Source organism: Melanostigma gelatinosum (assembly GCF_949748355.1).
Source record: "Melanostigma gelatinosum genome assembly, chromosome: 24".
Lineage (NCBI taxonomy): Eukaryota > Metazoa > Chordata > Actinopteri > Perciformes > Zoarcidae > Melanostigma > Melanostigma gelatinosum.
In genome coordinates, this window is record NC_136657.1 from 7,931,846 (window position 1) to 7,949,034 (window position 17,189).

The 17,189-nt window shown below is 44.9% G+C and overlaps 1 protein-coding gene across 1 annotated transcript; it reads right to left on the reverse strand.

Annotated features, from left to right (window-relative positions):
- Positions 1–1,646: 1,646 nt before the first annotated feature.
- Positions 1,647–16,726, reverse strand: LOC306797103 (ATP-binding cassette sub-family C member 4-like). Its single transcript, XM_079296284.1, has 31 exons — positions 16,517–16,726; positions 15,860–15,970; positions 13,662–13,782; positions 13,294–13,518; positions 13,013–13,102; positions 12,333–12,496; positions 12,119–12,244; positions 11,670–11,919; positions 11,233–11,340; positions 10,843–10,932; positions 10,544–10,735; positions 8,698–8,792; positions 7,917–8,003; positions 7,280–7,376; positions 6,644–6,829; positions 6,395–6,532; positions 6,252–6,289; positions 6,062–6,168; positions 5,838–5,984; positions 5,599–5,678; positions 4,909–5,059; positions 4,700–4,819; positions 4,499–4,609; positions 4,310–4,410; positions 3,925–4,116; positions 3,682–3,837; positions 3,250–3,339; positions 2,996–3,168; positions 2,762–2,867; positions 2,340–2,474; positions 1,647–2,259 (listed from the first exon to the last, which is right to left on the reverse strand). Exons 1-31 carry the CDS (start codon positions 16,585–16,587, stop codon positions 2,173–2,175), a joined length of 3,945 nt encoding a protein of 1,314 aa, XP_079152410.1. The 5' UTR covers positions 16,588–16,726; the 3' UTR covers positions 1,647–2,172.
- Positions 16,727–17,189: the final 463 nt, after the last annotated feature.

The following is a 17,189-nucleotide window of genomic DNA, read 5'->3' on the forward strand; positions in this document are numbered from 1 at the left end:
ACATGCTATACTATGACCGTTTTATGAATTCTTGACATGCTATACTATGACCGTTTTATGAATTCTTGACATGCTATACTATGACCGTTTTATGAATTCTTGACATGCTATACTATGACCGTTTTGTGAATTCTTGACATGCTATACTATGACCGTTTTATGAATTCTTTAAACATGCTATACTATGACCGTTTTATGAATTCTTGACATGCTATACTATGACCGTTTTATGAATTCTTGACATGCTATACTATGACCGTTTTATGAATTCTTGACATGCTATACTATGACCGTTTTATGAATTCTTGACATGCTATACTATGACCGTTTTATGAATTCTTGACATGCTATACTATGACCGTTTTATGAATTCTTGACATGCTATACTATGACCGTTTTGTGAATTCTTGACATGCTATACTATGACCGTTTTATGAATTCTTTAAACATGCTATACTATGACCGTTTTATGAATTCTTGACATGCTATACTATGACCGTTTTATGAATTCTTGACATGCTATACTATGACCGTTTTATGAATTCTTGACATGCTATACTATGACCGTTTTATGAATTCTTGACATGCTATACTATGACCGTTTTATGAATTCTTGACATGCTATACTATGACCGTTTTATGAATTCTTGACATGCTATACTATGACCGTTTTGTGAATTCTTGACATGCTATACTATGACCGTTTTGTGAATTCTTTAAACATGCTATACTATGACCGTTTTGTGAATTCTTTAAACATGCTATACTATGACCGTTTTATGAATTCTTGACATGCTATACTATGACCGTTTTATGAATTCTTGACATGCTATACTAGGACCGTTTTATGAATTCTTGACATGCTATACTATGACCGTTTTATGAATTCTTGACATGCTATACTATGACCGTTTTATGAATTCTTGACATGCTATACTATGACCGTTTTATGAATTCTTGACATGCTATACTATGACCGTTTTATGAATTCTTGACATGCTATACTAGGACCGTTTTATGAATTCTTGACATGCTATACTATGACCGTTTTATGAATTCTTGACATGCTATACTATGACCGTTTTATGAATTCTTGACATGTTATACTATGACCGTTTTGTGAATTCTTTAAACATGCTATACTATGACCGTTTTGTGAATTCTTTAAACATGCTATACTATGACAGTTTTATGAATTCTCGACATGTTATACTATGACCGTTTTGTGAATTCTTGACATGTTATACTATGACCGTTTTGTGAATTCTTGACATGCTATACTATGACCGTTTTATGAATTCTTTCAATATGCTACACTGACCGTTTTATGAATTCTTTCCATGCTATACTGTGAATTTTTTCGACATGCTATACGATGACCGTTTTATGTCATCGTATAGCATGTCAAGAATTCATAAAACGGTCAGTGTAGCATATTGAAAGAATTCATAAAACGGTCAGTGTATAGCGTGTCGAGAAAAAAATCTTTTTTGAGGCATTTGTGCTTCCAGGTTCTGGACAGTTGGACCTGCTGCAAAACAAAGATGGTGCAGCAGATGTGATGTCAATTGTACGCAAACTGTCACAATATGGTTTTGTACGTTGACTCATACAGGTTTAATTTTATCGGAGTATTTTATCCAAGTTAAAACAGTTGCCGACATTATGATTTGTACATGTTTATACAATATATTTCACATAATAAATTGACAGTTGAAACAACTAAGTGTTAAATAACTAGAACTGAAATGAACACTTGTAGCAGCTGTGTTCTGATTGTCTGACTGATAGTGAACAGTATAAAAAGGAAGTGTAAAGCTTGAACAAGACGTCATTCATCCTGTGCAACAAGTGCTACTGTTGGTTAAATGAACATGTACATGCTTCCAACAGGAAATAAGGCACTTACAGTTTTGTAAGGATTCTGCGGCCATTTGAAAGTAATTCTCCAAGGCATTTTGTTAACATGAGATAAATATGAAGCATACAATATAAATAGTGATCTATCTCAAGTGAGTTCCCAGCGCTCTCTGCTTGTAGGAAACGGTATATATTTGGCTCGGCCATTCAAGGCCACAGTGAGGCCTCTTCAGACGCCACCTGGTGGAGGGAGGGAGCGCAGTACGGGTCCAGGCACATTAAGACTTCTGGCAGAGCAGAGACTCCCCGAGCTCAGAGAGCGGTCTCGTACATAACTTCGCTGTCTGCTGTTTCTGCGTGTCCATTTGGTATGTCAGAACGGCTCCTGCTGTCGTACGCCTGAAAAGACATCGTTTGCAGCGTGAGATTGGCTGAAGTGCTTCACATTTTAAAACGTGTACAAAGAGGCTTGAACTCACCTGTTTAGCTACCGCGAGCAGAGCCGCTGCCTCCTGCTTGCCAGTCTGCTGCACCATTTTGTAGAAGATCCCATCTGGATCTTGCAGCAGGGTGTAAGGCTCATCATAGGCATGAATTCTCCCTGCATCTAGAACCTGGAAACAATCACATTTGTTGTATCTTAATTCAGTTAAAAGCGTCCCAGTGCCTACTTTTTGTCCATCAAGTGAAACAACTTAAGTTGGATTTACAAAATATGCCATTTTGTTTCAGGTCTGTGATTGGCCAGCTGCACAGCATCACTCAGAGCAACAGTCAAGGCAAGTTAGAGCTGCTGCAATTTACACACTTGCGCCACATGCGTGTTTAAGGGTCAGATGGTTTTGATCATATGCGATGTCTGACTCCAGTATTGCAATATTAACCGAGTACTCTGACTCACCAGTATTCTGTCGCTGTCTACGATGGTGTTGAGGCGATGAGCGATCGTGAGCACGGTGCATTCGCTGAACTTGTCCCGTATGGTTTTCTGGATCAGCTCATCTGTCCTGCAGAGACGAGGTAAAATAAATCATCCAATGGAATCACACAGGACTCTTCCAGCTTGAAAACCTACTGAATCCCTGAACTGAGATGCATTTGTATCTTGTGTGCAATAGGTTTGTCTCAGCAGTACCTGGGGTCCACGTTGGCCGTGGCCTCGTCGATCACCAGGATGCGGTTCTTCCTCAGGACGGCTCTGGCCAGACACACCAGCTGCCTCTGGCCCACGCTGAAGTTGGAGCCCGACTCTGCCAGAACCGTCTCCAACTTCCCCGGCAGCTCCTCCACCACAGACTTCAGCTGCACCTGGGGGGAACACGGAGTGAGTGAGTGAGTGTCTGTCTGAGAGCTAGAAACTCAACTCTTGTGAGCCGAGTGGACGCTTACCTCCTCCAGAGCCTTCCACAGGTCTTCATCACTGTGCCGGTTGAAAGGGTCCAAGTTCTTCCTCACGGAGCCCGTAAACAGCACCGGGTCCTGGGGAACAGTTAAACTCTTGATTATTATTATCACACTGGCCCTTTAAGAGACTTTATTCTGAAAAGGATTTAGAAATTTGATGGTTTACAGACTTCAGAGCGGTTGAAGGGTGATCAGGGATCTCTAAAAGTTCTCTTTTGCGCTGATCTATTATACATATCTCTTGTTATTGCTGTTTTTACCACAAAGAACCTTTAAAAGCAGTATACAAAATAAATAAATGGTTACTATAAAAAGGGACAGGCGGTACGCCACCATTAGTAGAGAACTCGTTAAGTGGGAATGTCCGTTCTATTGCTGTGGCTTCAACACAATAGGAGGAGGTCAGCGGATGTTTACCTGAGGAATGATGGACATCTTCTGGCGCAGGTCGTGGAGGCCGATCTCAGAGGTCAGAACACCGTCGATGTAGATCTTCCCCTGAGGCTCCGCCAGGCGGAACAGAGCTGAGACCAGAGAGCTTTTCCCAGCACCTGTTCTACCCACAATGCCCACCTGACACGCAGGAAGGAAGAGTCTGGTTTAGTAGAACAGCTTGGCTTCAACATGGTGTCCTCTGGAGACAAACAAAAAATGTCCAACCTTCTCCTTGGGCCGGAATATTGCCGTCATGTTCTGCAGAACCATCGGTCCATCGCTGCTGTAGGAGAAGCTGACCTGGTCAAACGTCACCAGGCCTTTCTTGGGCCAATCGGGAGGAGGGCGCGTCTGGGTTTCCCAGGGTGCTTCACTCTCCAGTTCAGTGTACTCCACCACTCTCTCCACTGACGTCATCTGGAGAACGGCCACATTCATTTCATTGTGTATTTCTGTTATGCGTGGTTCATCTTTGTATTTATTAGTTACATTAAATGTGATTAATAACTGTATGCACATTGGTGAGAGGCCAACTCACCTCAATGAAATGCATACATCCTTCAGCTAAAGATACAAGTTGTAAATAAAGTCAAAGACAGGAGTATCTCACCATGTTCTCCACCTCTGCACTCTGCCTGACACCCCACTGGAACATTCCCATCAGTGTGACAGAGTAGGTCAAAGCCAGACCCACGGAGCCGGCGTCCAGCTCTAACAGAAGCAGGTTTTATTTCACTGCCGTCCACCACAAAGTCAGAAATGTTCAGTGTTGAATGTTTCGATTTGAAGTCTTCCTTACGGTCTCTGAGCAGCAGGCAGCCAAAGGTGGTGACGGTAACAAAGATGGAGCACATGCCGTCAAGACGGACGGCGAACCAGCGAGAGGTGACCAGGAACAGGAACCAGGCCTCTGTTCAAGAAGAGGAAACGCGTCATCAACACAGGACGAACTCAAACGCTTCATATTTAAAATCAGTGACTCTAAAGTACTGAGGAGAACCTGAGTGCAGGTCCTGATGTGCGTCAAAGACTTTCTGGAACCTCTCCTCTGCTCTAAAGGCTCGGATGGTCCACAGGCCCTGAAGAGACGACGACAGGTGGGAGAACACTGGACTCCGAGCTGCAGGGAAGACAAAGCTGCAATCAACAAAAAGCCCCTCCAACTCACTAACATACAGCGCACACATGACGTCTCTGTGGGACACTCACTGGTGGACTCGAGGCGTTTGATGTTTCTGGAGGTCCGCAGGAAGTAGCGACGCAGGTAGATGAAGACGAGGAGGAGGGGGAGAACTGGGATGAGGATCCAGGGGATCACGGACACCGCCACACAGACCACCCCGATAATCTGCAGGAAGATCTGCTCAGAGAGAAACCACAAGGGTCTGGTTTCAGGTCCATACAGCCACACATAAGTGTTCCTCACAGCTTTGACCGGACAATGGGAGAGGAGAACAGCTGCACGTTTGAAAAGTATGTTAAAGAAATGTCTGGCCGGTTGCACGAGGGGCGGAGTCTTACTCCATTCGATGCTGAGAACTCTCGTATTAAATGCAATAAAACACACCGATCAAAACATGACTGTGCAGACATTTTCAGTTTTACACTGTTTGTCCGTCCTCTTCCTCTGCAGGTAACGTTAGCAGCCATACAGAGTTTGATAATGACAACGGGCTAATAAAAGAAAGCTAATTGTTTTAAGGATTGGGGAACTGTTAGTTGATTGTCGGGCTGCAGCCATGAATCAAGCAGTGTCATAGGACGACACACTATTCAAATATGTCTGAGTGGCAGCAGCCGTCTCATTTTAAATAACTTTCACACAATGATCTTGAACCCAACCATACACTGCTGTACTGAATAACCAAGAGGCTCTTCTGCTGTCGAGCTCCTCCTCACCTGAATGAAGTCCACAAACGTCCACGGCATGTTAGAATCCAGCTGGCCGATGTCCTTTGAGAAGCGGTTCAAGACTCTTCCTGAGGTGAGAGAACACGGAGAACAGCGTACGATGGAATGATAACGTTTAGTGTTCCACTTTATATTCATGTGGATAATCAATATGCCCAGAACACAACCAATATAGGCTTATATATATATATATATATATATTAGCTATCTGTACTGTTTCAACTCACCAATAGGGTTGACGTCAAAGAAGCGCACCGGTGTCGCGAGTATGGACGTGAACATGCGGTTGTGCAGAGACTGTGCGCTCTTCACCAGCACGTGGAACCCGAGGATAGTCCTGAGGAAGCCGAAAATGATGACGGCAACAGTCAAACCTGTAGAGACAAAGAGCAGAATGCTCTCCTTTACACCTCTGAGATAGCACACGGTACACCACGTGCCGTCACATTACCTCCATAAACACCCAGGTAGAAGGTGGTGTTCAGCTCCGCGGTGACGTTCTGTCCGTTTTGGATGACGGTGCTGTTGTTATCGCTCAGCTTCTCTTGCTCGTCAGCCCTGATCAGTCAAGATGTTACCGAGTTACATAAAAACAATGAAAGCAACGCTGATGATTAATGTTCAGTGGTTTTCAAACTTACCAGTAAGCCAGCCACCAGTCCTGCATGATGTACGATACCTAGAGGACAAACAAACAGGCTCAATGTTTCTGTGAATCTCAATGCAGAGAGGACAGCTAACTCCATTACGTCCTCACTGAACTGTAGAACAAGAAATAACTGACCTGAGCCAGGAGGTTCATCAGTATGACGATGAGCAGAACCACGACGCTGGCTCCAGCTTTCAGGTATTTGACGTACAGACGCACTCCAATGTTTCCCTGAGCGCTACTCTCCTCTGCTACCGTCTGCACCGTCTCTGCCTGTGTGGTCACGCAGCATGATTACACACCGTTCATGAATTGTATTCTTCCCCAACCATTCAGTACAGGACATTGGGGTGTGTGGGTCACATGAAAAGATGAAGAACAAACCGGCAGCTGGTCTCCGTCTTTGACAGACTGTATGGAGGAGGTCCGCGAGTTCTGGGACAGAGTTCTGATCCTGATCAGGAGGTCTTGAGAAAGAGGCTCCTCCTCCTCCTCCTCCTTCAGCAGGGAGGTGAAGTCCAGTCCGGACTGCTGCAGCTCCGTATACGTCCCCTTTGTCACCATGTGACCCTGATACACACACACACACACACACACACAGTTAGGATACTCTGCACGTGTGTCTGTTTACGTCACCACTGCCAACACATGAACACACTTTGACAAGTTTATGGTAAAACATTTCATTCCACAAAGATGCTGACGTCTTAAACAGTCTGTAGCTAGTGACCTCACCAGGCTGCAATGCTTCTGCTCCTCTACAAACACCAACAGTGAGGCTGAACTTCTTAAGTTGACAACTGTATAAACTGTTCCTTAACTGCATTTAAGAAAACAGGTTATAGGATCGTCCTAATTTAAGGATTTCCCAAGTTCGGAATCCTTCAACCAGGACATGTTCCTGTAATGAGGCCCCGGGTCTGTAGATTGCATGGAATGTCCCTAGTGAGGCATAAGGGTTACATCACTGTGTAACAGACGTACATGGGGACTATTTTACTTTGCTGTATGAACACCGACCTCCTTGAGCACCACAATCTGGTCGGCTGACTTCAGGTACTGCAGCTGGTGGGTGACCAGGATCCGAAGCTTGTTCCTCAGGAGGCCACAGATGCACCTGGTCATGGACATAGAGCAGAGAACGGCTCAGGATTCAGCACTAACCTGTAATACTGTGCGTCTAACGATGAGATGGAGAAACTAATCCCAAGTCGATGTACTGTGGCTGTCAGGGGGACTGTGGTATCCAAGCGGGAGCGTCCAACAGGAAGAGTGGGGCCGACTTCAATTGTCTTTCTGACACAAGCAGCACTGCACCGCTTCCTGGCTCGGCTTTAGTTCCAGCATTTCAAAGACTGAGAACCTTTTCTTCTTTTGTCGCAAAGCAACATGCTCTAAAACCGTGTAAAGGACTTCAGTATTAATTGAATGATGCAGGTTTTTACGGGAACTTTCTCCCGCTGAGATCCAACGCTGACGGCTTTCCGTTCCAGCTTTGAAGCTCTCCTCCGGAGGGTGTGGACCACAGCGCTCCAGTATCTTCCTGTTCGGTCGGTCAGATAAAGCCCCTGTGCTGCGGCGCGACAGCGCGTCGAACCCTCTCCTGCTGCTCCGATACGGGAACGTGAGACTGATGGAACTCTTAACAATCACTCACTTTTCAAAGAGGTGTCTGCCGACCTCGGCGTCCACGGCGCTCAGAGGGTCGTCCAAGAGGTAGATGTCTGCGTCCTGGTACACCGCCCTGAAAACACACACTGGTGTTACTGTCAGCAGGAAGAACCACACCGGCTTTTCTGCTAGCGCCTCTCATACAGTTCGATATTTCTGAATATAAATAACACTAATATCTGTACTTATTATCTTTAGCAACTTTAAAAAGGCATAGAAATATATTAATTTAAATGTTTTTACATGTCTTGTGTTTAGTTGGTATTTGTACTATCTTTTGATCATATTCTATCTTCATTTATGTAACGCACACTGATTGACAAAGCAATGCTTGAAATAAAAGCCTGGTGCCGACGTTACCCACAATGCAACTCCACTGCCTACAGTTTGGTCAGAGATTCGGGTGCGTTGAACCACACTTTGATGTGTAGAATTGGCGTTTGCCGTTGGATGACTCGCTGATATTCCATCTGTATTGTTTACCGTTTCTGTGTGTTGATGGTTGTTTTCATTTCATGAAGCAAGTACCGGTAAGCTGCTCTGAACCGCTGTCGTCATGATGATGTTTAATAAAAGTGCTCAAAACACACATCTCAACTTTAATCTTGTTGTACATTATGTCACACAGTCTTTGCTTATATATTCTGCTTCGTGCCTTAGTGGCAATATTTTTGGCCTAATAAAAATATATACAAGTCGTCATGCCATTTTCTAATCCTCAGAGTAAAAGCCTTCAGGTTGTCGTCAGTGTTGGACTGTCCTCTTACCTCGCCAGGTTGACGCGAGCCTTCTGTCCCCCGCTGAGTGTGGCTCCTCGGTCCCCGATCAGAGTCAGGTCTCCGTCTGGGAGCAGCTCCAGGTCCTGCACCAGCAGAACGGGGATCACAATGAACTCGTGTGGTCAATGTGCTGGATTGTGGCCATATTGAGCGTGAGGTAGATTATATGATGTGTTCAAATGAAATCTTGTCTATGTAGTTTTGTAGAATGTTTCTAGATATTTCCAGCTAAAGTGTTCTGTATAAGTGGGCTGAGCCTGATGAAGTCACGCAGCAAAGATAACCGTGTGCGTAACACAGGCGTTGACAATTCACATTTGTTATAAAGCATGTGTAAAAATCGGTTTGTAATGCGTTATAACACACATCACAGTACACTGGTGCACACAAACAGCTCCCGAGTTGCGAGGGTGAAAAACAAGTTTAACGAGCGATCGGCGCTGAAAGCGTTTGTTAGAAGAGCTTTTGATGTCCAGACGGGCGGAGACGCTTACGGACGACACGGCCGCTGTGGTTCGGTGAGACGGGAGGTAAAACGGAGCGTTTCAGACACATGTATATTAAACGGTGTGAGAAAAATAATGTTCTTTTTTAACATTAAAACATGTAAACTTGTCCCCTTTAAATGCGTGTATTTCTGCTTTCCTCTGTTTTATATCTTTGGGTTTTGGACCGGTGCTGAAATAATTTACGACATCAGAAAATGTTGACGGATATTTTTCCCAATTTGACATTTCATAGACAACACCATTAAACCTTTACTTCTATAATTAATCGAACAATCGGCAGATGACTATAATGGAAATGAGCATTAGTTTACGTTTTAAACTAAAGTAAAAGTTTAGTTCAATAACAGTCACAGCCTGTGTCATGCAAATACACACATGGAAATCTTATTCAGGGCCAAGAAAGCCGGTTTCTACAGCTCAAATGAAGCTTCTCCCTCACACTCATGTAATCCCCTCGGGCAGTGAAAAAAACAGATCACACATTTACACAAGCTGATAACAGAATGACTGAACACGCAGTGAGTCAACATATTGCGGTTCTTATTTTAACACCGCCGGCTCGATACCTACCACGCGGTAGGTATCGAGCCCGGCGGTTCTTATTTTAACACCGCGGGCTCGATACCTACCGCGTATAACAAGATGGACTTTCTTTCTAGATAAACTTCAGAGGGAGTGGGTGTGTACTAGTTCAGCTATCTTTGTGAGGACCAATAGATTTGGCTGTGCCAGACAATACTACCATGAAAGGTACAATCAAAGACAATGATTCGTGTGTTTGCTCTGTGTCAGAGGTGAGCTTAGATTCAGTTAGTCACAGAACTCCCAAGTGATTCATTAACTGGTTACCTTTCCTCTCGCTAGGTTACACGGACCGAATCACAGGTCAACCTCTGGTCCTATGAACGCTAGGGAAATCTAATCAGCTGGCACACCGTGCTAACTCGAAGCCCTGATGCAACATGAGGACATTTGTAACCATCCTCAGCAGTCTTCAGCTGAGCCTCTGCTGTGTGATGCCTTTGTGTACTTATGATGCCTTTGTGTACGTAAAGTTAACACTGTCGCTAAATACAGTTTGCCTCCGGGCCGGTATCGGTCACAGCCTCGGCTTATGTCTTATGTCGCTGAATATCCATGTATCGCCACAAAGGCCCTGATCTAAATCTTACAAATGTCTTTAGAACATCAGCAAGAGACCTTTAACTGCTGCAATGAATGAATTTAGCATGTAATGAGTCAGTCCTTTATCTCATTTGAACAAGTAACAACAATTTTAACAACAGACTCTATGGCACAGAGGTACTCATCAAATGAAGGCTCACCCTCTTTAGAGCGCAGGCTCGGATGACTCTCTCGTACTTCTGGTGGTTGAGCTCTTTCCCGAACAGGATGTTACTGCGGATGGTTCCGGGGAACACCCAGGGCTGCTGGGCGGCGTACGTCAGCTGACCTTTCACCTCCAGCACCCCCTTTTCTTTGGGCAGCTCTCCGAGGATGGTGCTCAGCAGCGACGACTGGATGAACACGAGAAAAGGTAAGACGTGGAAAGTGCAGACGAACTACCCGAGCTTCTTATTCGAGTTTTCTAAATCTGAAACGATGACGCGAGTAGATATCTGACCTTTCCAGCTCCCACTGGTCCAATCACGGCCAGCAACTGGTTGCCCTTCAGACTGATGGAGAGGTTCTGCAGAGATGGAGCGTCCAGACTCTGCAGGGGTTCAAAACACATTCAAACATTAAAACATTACAAACATATACAAACTATACTGTTTCTGCTTGTCGCGTAGGGCCGGGATAAAACATGTTCAAACCATTTTGTTAACCCTCTGAACCCAAAACCCGCCGGCAGGATTGAAAAGCATGTTTTCTTAAAATGATCGCAAAATCTGCACCCTTTTTCACAGCCAAAAGCTGTAAAAAAACATCATTAAGGGCAGATTTTCCTTTTTCTGACGGTCCTTGAAGACATCATGTGTGACGAATGCTTCCGTCAGAAACAGTATCTGACCTTGTCCCAGTAGCAGACCAGGTCCCGGATCTCCACTGAGGCGTCCTTCTTCTCATCACGTGGCAGTTCAGCTTTGCGTTTTACGATCTCATCCAGAATCAGGAACTCCTAGACCACAAAAACAAATACATTAAAGTTAAAAACACAGAAGGCTGAAGGAGGCCTTTTGCTGCAGCCGTCGGGTAAATCATTAGGTAATAGCAATACAAGTTTAGCTGGTTTACAATTACATGTCACGCTAACTGTATCTCTATAAAAAACAGAAGATTGTGACTTTACAGAGCTGGACCTTCAGATTAGAGCTGAACTGAGATATCACAAAGAACTGCAGCGTTTTCTCGGCTTTCCTATACACACGGCGAGACCTTGAACGCCACGCTAACTGACACCCATTGTTCTAGAATCCCAACACTAAATCAAACCGCATCAAATCGCACCTGAATCCTGCGGATGCTGACCCGGGTCTCGTACAGTGTCTCGATGGCAGTCGGGAAGAAGAGCGTGACGGTGAGCCGCACGGCGCTGTACAGCGACACCGTCACAAACACGCGGCTGGCAGTGATGGTGTTGCCCAGGAGGACGTAGAGGGTGAAGGTGACGAAGACGATGATCTTGCTGGCGCTGAAGAAGGAGGCCATGTTGAGGCCTCGCAGGTACGAGCTCTTCATGATCTTGGAGATCTCCTTCCTGAGAGGGCACAGAGAGTTCCAACAACCACTTATAGGGAGCGTCGGGAACAGCATGCCACTTGTGCACAACCTGAATCATAGGCAGCGTTGTCAATACTACTCATGTTGAACACAGCTTGTAGTGGCTCAATCCAAGCAGAATCTTTAAACGCTTCCTTTGATCTAAAAACATCCTGAGAAGCCTGTGACGTTTTTACCTTCTGACCTCGGAGACCAGAGCGGCGAAGGGCTTCTCCCAGGCGTACATCTTGATGATCCGCATTCCAGACACCACCTCGTTCATTATGCGGATTCTGTCGTCAGTGAGGACGGCAGTCTTACTCCTGTGACGGAAAGTAGAAAACGTGCGTTTGCTTAAATGCTGCTGGAAAACCCAAGAGACGTTGGCAAACTTTCAAAATGAGGTGTTACCTGAACTTGGAGAAGAGCCTTCCAAACATGGTCTGCACAGGCATCAGGAACATGAGGACCCCCATGCCCGCCAAGCACGACGGGCCGATCTCCACCCACAGCAGGCCCACGACCGTCGCTACCTGGAGGGGCGCCACCCACAGGAAGTGCAGGAAGATAGTCACCTGTTGTGGACAACTCACTGTGAATGAGGAGAAGAAAGAAAGAAACGTGCAAGAACAGGACGGAACTACTTCAGTGATCACTCGGGTCCCGGGTTGTACTGAGCGTGTGCTTATCTCAGGCCAGTTTGCACAGGAGGAGTTACTTTCAAAAGCCTAAAACCTGCATGAGAGCGTGACAGGGTTCAAAAAAGAGCCCAACGCCAAGAAACTAAATGCCCTCAAGAAAGTACCGATTTAACAGCGGCCTCTGACTCACTAATTCAAACCAAAACGCAAAACCAAAACGCGAGACAAAACGGGTTTGGTGCACAAAGCCTCGGGGCCTTCAGCTGAGAGAGAAGTGTGTTTTGGAGGGAATGCAGTGCTGCCGTGAGACTCTAGCCACAAACACAACGTCACACCCATCGAACCAACTCATCTTGCAGCTATAACTGTATCCAGAACTCAGATGTTTCATAAGTGGCGACCTGCAAAATGAAAATAATTCCCCCTCTAAGAGCCTTAAAATTCACATACGTTATCAAACTTGTTGACGTCGTTGGAAAGGAGGTTGACGATCTGGCCCGTGGTGGTCTTTCCCATGGCTGAACTGCTGAGATGCAGAGCCTGGAGAGAAAGACAGGAATCATTAGTGAGGAATCACCAACACTTGCATTTCAAATGCCACAAACACTGTCCGTTCTACCGGAGCAAAACGCTGAACAGATCTGCAATTTGAAATGAGCAGCGTTCAATGAAACTCAGAGCTCTTCTGTTCTCCTTTAAGAAGCACAAGCAAGTTGTCCCCACCTACTGACCTTGTTGTAGATCATGTGACACATGGCCACTCGGATCTTCATGCCCGTCCTCTGGACGTGGTAGAAGTAGAGGTGGTGGATCAAGGCCAGGCCGATGGTGCACAAAGACAAGGCGGCCGCGTAGCCGAGCGTATCGTAGAGGGCCGTCAAGTTCTGCGGGTCGTAATCCTCAAAGTACAGGATCATCTTCCCCAAGATGACGGGCTGGATCACTTTGATGGCCTCCTGATAAGCATCGTGACACACTAATTACAACGATGCACGGGACGACCATATGCACATTTAAATATTTGTTTCTTTCGTTTTGGGTTGAATATTTGCATCTAAAATAATTTCAGAGCCTCATTCCCAAAGCGTCAAACACTTACTTCAATGAGAGTAAAGAATCCCAGCACTGAGTATGGTTTCCAGTAGGACTGAACGATGCACTTTGAGAGACTCGGCGTGCGCAGATCTTTGGTAGACTTCTGGAGCTCAAGATCCCAGTATCTGCCGTATAAAGACGCCATGTTATTTGATGTTTTCTTATTGTGTCATAAGAGCCTGTGAGGCAGCAATCAAGCATTGTTTTAACAACAGAGCTCTATGGCACAGAGGAAGCAGCTCTACCATGCTTTGACTGACACACACAAGATTATTTTTGAACAGTTTGACTCACACTGTGCATGAATACAGACCAACTGATAAAGATACATGACGAGCAGAGCAGGCAGTCCTCGAGGGCGGGATTTTACACCCATTTGTTGACCGATAAATTCAGATTTCACAGTCAGTTAAACGGCCGACGATGAGATGTTGGATTGCTACTGAACAGCCTTGCTAGAATACAGACCGTGAAACAACCAAGTAACCAAGAGCTGTGTGTCAAATTCAAACACTGGGTCCCGTGCGGCCCATTTCTAGACTAAACAGGCCAAGATTACTTTTACTTCAAAATGTGACAACCAGTGCATCTTTGGCAGCCTCGCAGTTCACGTCTGGAGGAGGAGGGGCTTGTTTCGGGGGTGTGGGCGTTTCTGTTCAGAAGCTGGACCCAAACTGCCCTGCACGCGTTGTAAACCACGAGGTCGTTACGAAACAGACTTAAGTATATACAGTGAATCATTAATGTATGACTCAGGGAAAACGGACATTTTGCAACCTGTAACTGCAACCTACTGGGGATGAATGACTCATCAAATTATAATTCCATGTCGCAATTCAAAATCGCAAACATGCTTAAAGTTATTGTCATTATGCAGCACAGCGATGCTCAACGAAATTCAGTTGTAGTCTGAACGAACTTTTAAAGTATCTGATATTTATTGTACTTAAGTACATTTAATATCAGAAAATTACTTTTGATACTTAAGTATTGAAAGTTAATGCGGTTTATAAAAAAGCAAAGGGTCATAATTGTGAGAATTATGAAGTTTATTCTTTTAAGTGCTGTGGCACCATGACCAAGGACATGGAGCTGTGTTGAACATAATTGAGTTAGCTGTGATCCATCCAGGAGCAACAATGTTCAACATAATATATTGTACATAAGTATACTTTTGCATCTACTGTGAACTTATCATCATAATTCTCCTAAAAGCAATATGACACTATGAAGGAGTTGTAACAGTGCGTTTATAAGTCTGCTCATTAGACTAGAGGATGTAGAGGACCAATGCATAATATTATGTTCAGCAAAACATATCCACTTGATGCATCAGGTCAGTGTTATGAGAAGGGCCACCTGCCTTGTAAACTCCTATGGGCCTGAGTTGTACAATAGGCAAAGGTTTTGCTCAAGCTGAATCTGCAATTGGGCGACTGCTACCATCATAACTCCATCTGATCATCCACAACATGACTCAAATATCAAAACATGATCAATACTAACGCAGCACCGAAAGAAACAACCCAGTCATTACTTGAAACTGAAAAATGTCCTGTTCATCTTCAAAAGAAGTTGGTTTTCAAAATTGTGAGAATTGAGTCTCGCTCTTCATGGGCTGAAGACTCGTCCTGCGATGCTAAATAGCCTTTCACAGGCCGCTGAGGCAGGTAGAGGTGTGTTCAGCTGGGAAGGATTCCCCTAATGCTGCGCTCTCGCGGCTCCCGTCAATCCTATGGTGTGGTGTGGTGGCTAACTAATGTTAGCCAACTAGTGCTGCACAACTGTCAACACTTCCTCAGCTCACTAACTCGCTAGCGATCCACGGGTGTTGGTCTTCGTCACCACCGTCGTTTGTTGCGGGAGTAGCAGGTGCTTCCATTTCTGCTTCAACCATAAAATCAGTCATCGTAGAGTGGAATTCTGCTCATGTTGTCGCTCCTGGGCATCAAAACACCGCAGCCTTGAGAGCACTTGTTTCAATTGCGCATTGACGTGTTCAACCAACGATTTAACTCGCAAGCTAGGACCACTGATTCACCAAACCTACCTATGAGTACTTCTACTCATCTTAAGTTAGTGTTTTGTTAAGATACCGGTGACGTGAATCCTGTGCAGGTGCTAAGTTGCAAACGCAACTTGTGACAGTGTACTACGGTAACAGATTACATGCCCGGAGATGATTTTGGAGGACCTCTCTACCTTCGCAGTTCCTGTCCCAGTCTCTCCGACCTGTCCTCCGGGAGCACTTCGTACATGTCATCTTCCTCCAGCTTGCGTTTGTATCCGATGCGAAACAATGGATTGAGCCACCTGACGGAGAAACGATCAGCGGAGTCAGGGGGGAGAACTTGGAGTTGGACAGAGATGAGCACAGAGCATCAAATTCTACAGTGTTTAAAAACTTGCACTTGCAGCCATGAATGCACACTTGTCAGATGCATTTTGATTAAATGGTGTCACTTCAAGTTCTTTACATATTAAGGGTGATGCATGTATCAGAATCAGAACAGTTTATTGCCATGGCATGTTGAGCATACGAGGAATATGACATGACGGTTGGTGCATAACAATACAACAATAGTAGTCAACAATACAAGGAGTTACCCAGTTTCTACAACGAGTATTTCGTCAGCAGCGACACACGTGACCATTTCTTCTAAAAACCTTCAGGAACCAAAGCAGCCGACAGGAACCCACTGACTGAACCCTTCTGGTTGTTTTCCAATGACAATAAATTAGTCATACGTTCATGACACAGAGTACAACGAAGACCAAACATTTTACAACACTTTATTTTAAATAGCCCGCTAACAGAAGCTAGCTGCGGTTACCATCTGGGGAGTTCTTTCGACTTACCAGAAAATGACCGTGGACAATAGGTTCGCCGTCGCTGCCGGGTTGGTCTTGGTCTTACTGACTTCTCCCATGGCGGGACCTGCACCCGCAGGGTGGCTTCCCTTTCAACTTTCCCCCTTTTCAAAACGGTCGCTCCGGGCTGCGTGGCGTAACTTCTCTCCGCTCTCGTCTCACATTTCTGTCGGCTTAGTGGTTCCTTTCAGCACATGAGGTGACGGTACCGGCAGACGTACAAAAAAAATATAAAAAAAGAAAAAGAAATGTCGAATAGCCCCGCCCCGGAGACTCCTGATTGGCTGAAAGATAATGTTTGGCCCACGCGCTTGACTCCGTCTCCTCCTCTGCGTTCACGCGACTGGTTTTAGAGTACTGACCCGTACAATTAGCTGGCTTTTCATCAAAAACTAATTTGAGTCATATTTACCTTGATTTAGTTGGGGAAAATGTCAGAGAGGATTAGCTGTCACAATGGGGCTACATTTACGGTCACAGATTACAACATCATAAGGAAGCCTGTGGTGAAGATATAGAAATAAACTATTTCATATTCAACAGCAAAACCTGAAAGTTTAAAATGTACATAAAACCACTTTCAGATACATACGTTTCTATAGGAATTATCAGAATCGTGTTACAAAGGGGTATTCTTTATATGTTGCATTATATTTCAAAA